The sequence below is a fragment of the Pinus tabuliformis genome, chromosome 3_1, assembly GCF_031772625.1.
Source record: "Pinus tabuliformis cultivar Carrire ecotype Pingquan chromosome 3_1, CPIR1, whole genome shotgun sequence".
Classification (NCBI taxonomy): Eukaryota; Viridiplantae; Streptophyta; class Pinopsida; order Pinales; family Pinaceae; genus Pinus; species Pinus tabuliformis.
Window position 1 is genome coordinate 250594772 of NC_142301.1, and position 9996 is coordinate 250604767.

Here is a 9996-nt window from a genome sequence, read left to right on the forward strand (position 1 = left end):
TTTTCGACTCATAGATTTTTTGCGATGAGTGTTGCCATGTCCACAAGTATCGTAGGTGTTCATCTGCCTGTCAGCATCATAGCTACAATGGCCTTCAGGACAGCAGAGTAAAAGGACACCGTTGAGAGCACAATGTGGGTTGTAGCTAAGAAAGTGTCTATGAGCTTTCCTACCTATGAAGACATCAAGTTGTTTGTAGACAAGGACATCAAGATAAGATAGCAACAACATCACATCGATCAGCATCACAACAAGCAACATCATCAATAGCAGTAGAAGGCAGAACACCCACATGCGGCAAATGCAAGAGGAAGGTTGTTGACAACACAGAGGCAGAACAAATTTGCAAGCTCGAGTAGATCCACTTGTGATAAAAGCAACTTTAGAGATTGAGGCTATGAGGTGACAGAGCAATAAGACGATCATGCGTGAGTAGAGAATGGAACAGAGAAAGAGTTGCATGTGTTGAAGCAACAACTCAAAGAAGAACATGAGCTGAAAAGACAAGATAATGAAGTGCAGCAGGAACAAGTATAGCAGGGGGCACAACATGCAAAGACAGATGAAACTATGCTCGTACAAGTTATAGATCCATCCCAGTAGCTGGCACGGAGCAGACATGGTGAGCAGTGTTGTTAATTGCATGCAACAGAATTCAGCAGCATGCATGTCATTATGCGCACGCATGTGATCTAACCCATTTGGCACACTCACCAAGGCAAAGATAAGAAGCAAGTATCACTGGAGTTGAACATGCAGTTGACAATTGATGTGCATGACCACCAGCACACACTAGAAGATCAGCATGGACAATATGCATCAGTTTGTTTCTAGTTTGGCCACACCCAAGAAGACCATGCACATTATAGCAGACGATTTGGATGAAGGAGCCACACCAATGCACCGAGGTGCAATGGAGGCAAGAGTTCGCTTTAGCAAGATGTCACCATGGAGTGCATGCACACCATCACAGACGACCAAGCTTGACATCACCTCACCACTGTCACCATCACAAGCATATTAAAGAGTTGGTCTAATCACAATCGATCGAGTGCCAGTGATGTCTTTGATGGCTTGTTCAAGCCATTTTGTCTCACATGGGCACATGTGGATTATAATGTAATGTCTTGTCAAGTGGAAGTTCAAGTCTCGATAGTTGGATGTAACAATGATAGAGTAGATAAAGAATCATGAGGGTAAATGAATTGCCACAAAGGTGAATGTCGAGGGTCTCCCCACCCTTTGCTATAAATAGAACCTCATAACTCATTGTAAAGGATTTTGGTCAGCCAAACTTCTGATAGGACTATGTTAGAGAAAGCTTGGACAATATTGTAACGAGCCTTGGCTTCTCCCCTTCGTAGAGCTGGTACATCTCTTCGGAGGAGCAGGCAGTTGTGGCTGTAACGTTCGACTGTCAGAACTAGTGGTTGGACATGGATGTATTGGATGACTGGAACTTACACTTCTTAATATAACAAAGCTAACACATTTCATTCATATGTTGTATTTTATTTTATGCTATCTAGTTTACTCTAAATGATCTAAGTATTTTTTGCTTACGCGTGCATGTCTGGATTATTTTGTATAAGTATGTATGAATCTTTTTGAAATGTGTTGTTGGTTTAACCATCACTTTTGATTTCTCACTAACTTGCCTTCCATGTTGTGACGCATATTTGCTCATGTGTTCCCTTCTTAACTCCGTGCTAACACAGGTTTCCAAGGGGCGCACTCATCTCAACCCTCGTGTGTTTGAACCTCTCATGCACCTTCCTTGGCTTGTTGCAGTTGTCACACCCTTGCTACCAATAGAGACATCCTACATGCCTCTGTGTGAAATCACGGTCAATGCATTACCATACGACCCACTGCCAAGACTCCTACGCCAAATGGTATTAGGTCTAACTGAGACTTCCTTTCGAGGAGATCCCCTTACATGTTGGCGGGTCCAACAACGTCAACATGAGGGTATAATATCAAAGTGAAAATTTCTAAATTTTGAAACTTCTTGTCTGTTTATGTCTGGATTGGACATGAACCTTGCAACAATATAATAAATTTTATTATTAAATTGATATTTGATATTTTCTTAGGCATATAAGTTTTGTTTCCTTGACGATATTTTGAGACGGTTTTCTCAACCTAGCATTTGATTTGCAGCAATATAAACATATGCATTAGTTTTCACATCACTAAAATTGAAAATGGTGTGAAATGAGAGTTGATGGGGGTAATATATGAAAGTTCAGAAATTTAAATATATTTAAATAAAAATTTAATTATTTGTTATTATAATTTAGATTTATTATGAAATTGTATTTAATTATTTGGTTTATATTTAAATTAAATAATGTGAAATTATATATATTATTTATTTATAAATAAAATTAGAGAAAGATGATAATTATTTATCCATAAAGTTTTTTTCATAGTTTTTTGCCCTTAGGTTAAAAGCTATTACATACTTATTTTCATTATTATTGTTGGAAGATGGGTTATTCTCAATTTGATCACATTGTAGTTTCTCACTAGATTGGGTGAGATTGACACATTAATTACAAAATAAATATATGTAAATAAATATATTTTTTTAGTAAATTAAAGTGCATTTTATAAACATTTAGACATATAAAGTGATTATTTTTTTGGTTGAATAAACAATGGTATTACCTTCCAAACAATATTTTACATGAGGGGTTGGAGATTTTAGATTGGCAAGTCACCATATCTAAAAACGATTTTGTTCAAGAGAGGCCAAAAAAACAGGAAGCCACCTAGAGATTCAAAATAAAAAATATATAAGTTAAAAGTTGGGCCCTCGAGGTGTTAAGAGAATGAAAGAGAAACCAATAATTAAAGATTTAAAATCTTTAAAAATATAATAACAGAGAATAGGCTAAGAGGAGGGTTATGCATGTATTACTACAACCAATTTGAGTCTATCTCTATAACATAATTTCTACATTAATGTTCATGATAATATCCTTCGACAGTGTGCCTCGCCATCCTTGAGTGTCTTAAATATGTTCCATAAGGTTATTTGTTGTGTGGGGTTGGACATTAAAAAAGCTCAATATCAAGGAAAACTTTGTACATTGCCTCCAATTTCCTATCCGTACCATTTAGTTTGTAAATAATAAACTATTGTTTCTACATTTTTCCTTTATTAATTGATCCATAAATGTGTTATTTAGCTAATTATTTGTATGCGTTTTTAGCATCTCCATTAAAAGCTGTGACGTTTAGATTTTTTGTTGTTTTACTCAGATTTGTTGGATTTCAGATCTAATTCATTAATAAAATTAATAATGACAATTAAAAATAGAAAAAAACACTATTAATTAAGTAATTAAAAAGATTTAGAAAACGAAATGGATAACTTATCAAATTAATGGTGAACACAAAAAACTTATTATAAAATTTACCATTAAATTCAAAAACATATAAAAGGAAAAAAAACAAAAACTTATTATAAAATTTACCCTTGAGTGCGAAAACATAAAATAAAAAAATATCAACTCATATTTCTTTTTTAACAATGCACTGCATTCGATTACATAGGGCGGTGGGCATAAAAAAAATATCAAATTATAGAAGGATGTGGACTGCATTCGATTACATAGCGTGGTGGGCATACTCTATGTTGATTTTTCCTCGTAACATTAATGCACACATGCTAGAAACCTTGCATCTTAGGGTGGTGGGCATACTCTAGGTTGATTTTTCCACATAACATTAAAGCTCACATAATAGAAACCTTGCCTCCCAAGGCTTCTAATAGTACTAGTATAATAGCACTACTATCCCATGCGAATTCTTAAAATATAAAATATTTATCTTGATTTAACTTATAATTATTATAATAATATTTCAAATATTATTGACATATAGTGGTATGTCGGTCGTGTCATGAACGAGCCGGCTAGCTATTCACATATTTAACAAAAAATTGTGAATAATATATAAAGTGCAAAAGAGAGGCATTCTTATTTAGTAATCATGGAATCAGATTCAGCATTTCAAAAAAATTTATGTTTTTTTTTAATTATGAATTTAAATTTATTTTATTTTTAATTAAGGTAAAAGAGAAGCATCCCTATTTAGTAATAATTAAATTAGATTCCACGTTTCAAAAAATATTGGCTAAAATTTTATGGTCTCCACAATGCTAATTTTAAGTTTAGAAATTTTCATATCAATTTTAGGTGTGGCCACTTCGGTCACCACGAAGGCTACGTAGCCGAGGCCATACGCGGTAATTCCTATTTCCACCTCCATAGCAAAGTTAATGCTATGGAGGGTACCTCTGTCAGAGTCTCACAGAGCACGGCGACGGCATGGACCATACCTCATCCGATTATACATCATCCCTCTCCGGCATCCCTCTCCGGCTGCCCAGCAAAAAGCCCCCGGCGACCCTGCCCGCAGCCAACCTTGCAGTTCCCCTCACATCGTATTGATGACATCGTATTGATGACGTATTGATCCGCCGAATCAATAGCGCGTGGCCTCCACTCAGATAAGGATTAATGCCGGACGGGAGAGCTCACCAACCTCCTCCGGCCTTCAAAGTCCCGGCAGAACATTATCTGCAAAACCATTCGGCGAACAGAACAGAGCAGACGTTCAATACCTGGAGGACCTGGCCACTGGTTATCGAGATTTGCGGTTGGCAAGGTTAGTGCCCCTGTCACCATTGAAACTTAGTCTTCTATATGACACACCTTTGAACTGCATACATATGACACACCTTTGAACAAACAAAGATTTTGATCTTTTTCTAAATGGAGTTGGTTGCGGAGTTCTAGATTCAGTGTTTCAGATTTCTCATATTCTGTGTTATAAATTTTCTTTGAGCATCAATTGGACAGTTGCACTCGGGGCTTTGTTATTTGTTTGCATTTGTCATTAACTTACCTGCAGTTTATGGGTTTCAACAATAATAGTTTTACTTCAACTGAGCAATGATCGTACTGGTTATCATGGGTTCAGGGGGCTACTATGTATTCAGTTAAATGCAAAACTCGAATAGTGTTTCAGATTTCGTGTGCTGCTTGTGCTTCCTGTAACATCTTTGTGATTGCCTTCCACATACTCGTCCAAATATCTTCTGTAGTTGTTGCTGGGGGCTGGTTGGTTTACTCTGATACCTGGAGCTTGTTTAGAAGCTGGTACTAAAGACTATAAAACTCTGGTAACCTCATGCATGGTGGGATGGTCAGAAGGTTGTCTCTTTGTGCATAGCAGTGCCAGCTGGAAGATCTTTCTTACAACCCCAAGATCTGTGCAGGTTGCTGCTACTTCTTGGTCTACAGTTTCCATTACTGTATTGTTGTCTGCTTTTGATAGAATCTGCATTCAAATGCCCATGTCAAAAAAACCAAGGTTATTTCTTTATTTTCTTGGTCCATGCAATATCTCAAGACAAAAAATCTTCACAATTTACAAAACGACAATCCCAACTGGAGCAAATTCAAGACGAACAACCTTCACAATTGACAAAAAGGCGATCTCAACTTGAGCAAATTCAGAGTCATTATCATCTTACCAGCTGAAGCAAATTAGAGTCGTTATCCACAGCTTTCCTCCCTGTGAGGAGCTCTAAAAGAACAATGCCGTAGCTGTACACATCAGACTTCTCGTTAAGCCTAGACGTCCTTGCATATTCAGGGTCAATATAACCAATAGTACCCATAACATAGGTAGAGGTGTGGGTTTTAGCAGAAGGGATACACTTGGCAATGCCAAAGTCTCACAAATGTGCTTCAAAATTGTCATCTAAGAGAATGTTGGAAGTTTTAACATCTCTGTGAATAATACGTGGGTTGCAGTCATGATGGAGATATGCTAGACCTTGTGCAGCTCCTAAAGCAATCCTCAGACGCGTGTTCCAGTCTATCTTAATCTTCTTCGAAGATCCTACATACAAGATGCACTGCTTAGATTCTCTAAGTTGGCCATTAGCAAACATTCACTATATATGAAAGGCTGGTTACAATCTTTTCTGTTAAAACCTATATATGACCATTATACATGTAAATTTTTTGATAGTTTTTGCCATCCATTTCACTCACCATGTAAGATGTCAAACAGACTTTCATTCACCATGTAGTCGTAGAACAACAAATTGCCATGTGGAGAATGGGAATAACCATGCAAACTCACAAGATTCCAATGCTTAATGCTTCCAACAGTCTCTAACTCAGTTTCGAATTCCCGCAAACTTTGTGGATGGTGTGTGTATAGTCTTTTAATAGCAATTGTCTTACAATTCTTGAGAATACATTTATAAACTGTGCTCGTAGCCCCATAACCAATTATATATTTCTCATTCAAATTTTCTGTCAATCGCATTATGTCATCATACATGAGAAGGGCCATGTCCATGTGCAATATTACTAACCTTGGAGAACCTGGTTAGGACATCAAAGCATTTTTTAAACAAAGGACACATATTGATGTTGATATAATTCTTAAATCCATGATATGATCCAGAGAAATAATACCTTGACCCATTTTGTTCGCATCCCCTTTAGTAAATGGCTTAGGCTGATTTGAACGGTAAAGAGCTATAATGATCATACATACTAATAAAACTGAACCCAACGAGATGCAAACAATAGCTGGTGTTGAGACGGAAGCTGTCCATTTTCAAAATCAACTCAATACTCTTAAAAATATAATTTCACAGGAAATTTAATCACAAAACAGAACTAATCCATGGAATCTAAAATTTATTTCTGTTTTCACCTTTCGATTGTCTGGAGTATATCCCACAAAGTGATCCAATCCAATTGCCACAAAGATCTAAACATGTTATTATTATAGTGAATTTTGGATTTGGGTAAAAATCTCAAAATTTTTATTTTTGTAAATACAGTGTTTGAATTATATTTTTATAATAGAAATAAATTTAACACTGTTAAAAATTTGCAGTACACATAATTTTTATTTAGATTTACTAAAATCCCTGCAGTTTTTTTCTTTCAAGAAATTCCAAAGAAAAAAACATAATCGTTAAACTAAAATCAGACTAAAATCAGTTGATGAAAGCACTTACAGACTTTTTCCTTTCCGGATGTGCAACAGTGACCACAAAAAAATAGATATGAATATTGATTTTTATTTTAATGTGTTTTTATGATGTTTTTAACAACATTGTTGTTTACATATTCATTTATAAGGAAGTAAGAGAATGGAGGAAATTAGACATGAATGGGAGGTAACTATCAAAGGCACCAAGCAAGTGTTCACTTGTCTTGTTGGTGGCTGTGCGGGGAATTTGAGTCGATCTAAGCTATCTGGCCTTAATCATCATCGTGCTACCACCCACAATCTCCCACCAATTCCTCCACGTCAAAGAGGTCGAGCAAGAGATGCAAATGCTACATGGGCGGTCAAATCAACAAGTGCAGTTAAAAGGCAAAATGCCAAAATACAATATGACTTAGATGCAAGGCTATGCCGTTCACGACAACAAGCATATAAAAGATTTGTCAATGAAGAAATTCTTTCAGCTGTAAGTATTTATTAGTATTTATTTGTATATGATTTTTTATTAATATTGTCAATGAAGAAATTCTTTCAGCTGTAAGTATTTATTAGTATTTATCTGTATATGTTTTCTATTAATATTAATTTATTGTTGTGGACTAAATTCATTGAAACTTGTTTTCACAGTCAGTTGCTACATTTGATCAGCTTAATGACACTTCAAAGCAAAGGATTTGTGAAAAAATTCAACGTTGGGATCAGAGTCTACCTCGTAGACGCATGCAGACAATGAAGCGCATAGATATTGCTATAAAAGAGAAAGCAAGCACTGAGGTTCCCGATGATGTGGGGGAAGAAGGATCAGATGGGCACAGCCATATATTAAACTTTGATGAAACCAATCAGGACAATGACAACACAGTTGAGTCCATTTTTTTGCATATATTAATTTTTTAGACATTTTAACGTTAAATAATATTTATATTTATTATAATTGTATACTAATTTCTCATTGTTATTGATATGCATAGCCTAATCAACAAAATTCCCCAAATTCAAGCCACCAACCATTGCGACGCTCACCTAGATTTCAAGGTTTTCAAGGGGTTACTGGGCCAATAAGTTTTTAATCCATATAACCTATTCCACCGAAAATATTAATATATAAATTGTTATGTTTTACCATAATGATGGGATGAGAAATGGATGTTCTGTATTATATATCCTTATCTTTGATTTTTTATTATTATGTGCGTGTGTGTTATTTCTTATTTATGGTGCAGGTGTTCCCTTTGGAACCATCACAATCAATGAAAACCCCTTGTAGAAGCCTTAAGAAGAATGGAAATGAAATGGTTCAAATGCTACAACCATCTTCATGTCCAATGTCACAATGCAAGGTAAGACTATATTTATTTATACTCTTATAATTTTATCATATTTTTACATTTAATTCTTTTTTATTCACATACTTATATCTATGTATAATCTAATGTTCAGAGTAATGAATATACATCTCCTAAAACACCTTTGCACATGTATGATGGTGGACATGATACTCAGCAAAAATCACATTCTCCTCAACCATTGCGGCATTCACCTAGACTTCAAGATAAATTAGGAGAGGTAAGTTATATACTACATATCTTAGCTCATAATAACATTGACGTATTTTTTTATGACTAGTTAATGCATTTTCTTTTCATATTCCTTACATGTTCACCATATTCTCATTATATATATATATAGATTTTGATATTTATTGATAGCTAGTCAATGAAATGTCTTTTCATATTCGTTACATGGTCAGCATATTTTCATTATATCTATGTGGATTTTGATATTTATTGATAATGTTTTAATTTCCACAGAAAACAAAAAAGATAAATGTTGATGCTATGGTTAAAAGGACCAAAATCACGCCAAAGGACTTGAAAGCACGTGGGTTCAAGTCACGCAAACAATACATAGAGCATATATGCTCAACTAGCATTGCTCTCACTAAACCCACTAGGTTTGCTACTTTGAAGGCTAAACATTCCAGCAAGTTTAAATGACTTAGGCTACAATAATATAACTTTAGCCATTGTTTTACCTATAAAGGGGCTACAAGGACAGTTTCAATATATGTAATCTCTGTATTTTTTAGACTTTTTAATACATCATTTTTTTTTCCAAAAATTGTTTTCAGGTGCTAAGTATGTCTTTAAAATGCCAACATCTAATTTTAGTTACAACTTTAATGTACTAAAAAAAACCATTAATAAAATAATGAAAATTATCTCTGCGTTATTCTTATTTTCTCCTTGCATTTAATAGAACTACTTCAACCAAAAGAAAAAACAAAAAACAAAACCTAAAGTTTAGAGGATCATTAGTTGTGGGTTTGTTATCGAGGTAGGATTCTCCTTAAAACAAATAGTATCAATATCCCAAGGTTATAATGCGAGTTTTGTTCCAAAAATATCTCTTATCTTGGCCATAAAAACAAACAATATCAATGTCCAAGGTTATAACGGAAGTTTTGTTCCAAATAATCTTAATCTTAGCATCATTACATCATCGTTACAAATAAATTCAATTATTTAGAATTCATAATATTTGATAACACTGAAACTATGCCCTAACTCACTTATAAATAATGATTAATTACGTTAAATATTAATTCTTTCCAAAAACTAAAATATAAGAATTACAATTAAAAGATGTTGTTATTAGTTGAGATATAGTTCCTACTTTAAATTTATTTTTAAATAATAAAGTGAAGGTATAAAAGTTATTATTTTTTTATAAAAAGTTTATTTAGAAATTTTGTAAATTATTTATTTTTAATTAATAAAATATTTTTATAGAAAGTTTATTTAATTTTTTGTAAATTATATTTAAGCCATGGGTTGGAAAAAATATAATAATTACTTTTTAATTAATATTTAAAATATTAATATTTAATAAATCTTATTTTATTATAAAACTAAACAAGTTTTTTTTGTTATTAAAATT

General features: G+C 34.0%; 1 protein-coding gene and 1 pseudogene across 2 annotated transcripts; one reads left to right on the forward strand and one right to left on the reverse strand.

Moving 5' to 3' along the window:
- Positions 1-5010: 5010 nt before the first annotated feature.
- Positions 5011-6806, reverse strand: LOC149186733 (LRR receptor-like serine/threonine-protein kinase SIK1; annotated as a pseudogene). Its single transcript, XR_016255570.1, has 5 exons — positions 6754-6806; positions 6510-6644; positions 6078-6416; positions 5552-5922; positions 5011-5355 (listed from the first exon to the last, which is right to left on the reverse strand). The product of XR_016255570.1 is annotated as an LRR receptor-like serine/threonine-protein kinase SIK1 (transcript).
- Positions 6807-8260: 1454 nt separating this feature from the next.
- Positions 8261-9053, forward strand: LOC149186734 (uncharacterized). Its single transcript, XM_089409431.1, has 3 exons — positions 8261-8396; positions 8497-8622; positions 8868-9053. Exons 1-3 carry the CDS (start codon positions 8271-8273, stop codon positions 9051-9053), a joined length of 438 nt encoding a protein of 145 aa, XP_089265557.1. The 5' UTR covers positions 8261-8270.
- Positions 9054-9996: the final 943 nt, after the last annotated feature.

Coding starts and splice junctions, on each gene's coding strand:
- LOC149186734 (XM_089409431.1), top strand. CDS start 8,271: ATGGTGCAGGTGTTCCCTTTGGAACCATCACAATCAATGAAAACCCCT. Junction 8,397..8,496: donor GTCCAATGTCACAATGCAAG/GTAAGACTATAT, acceptor TCTAATGTTCAG/AGTAATGAATATACATCTCC. Junction 8,623..8,867: donor TTCAAGATAAATTAGGAGAG/GTAAGTTATATA, acceptor TAATTTCCACAG/AAAACAAAAAAGATAAATGT.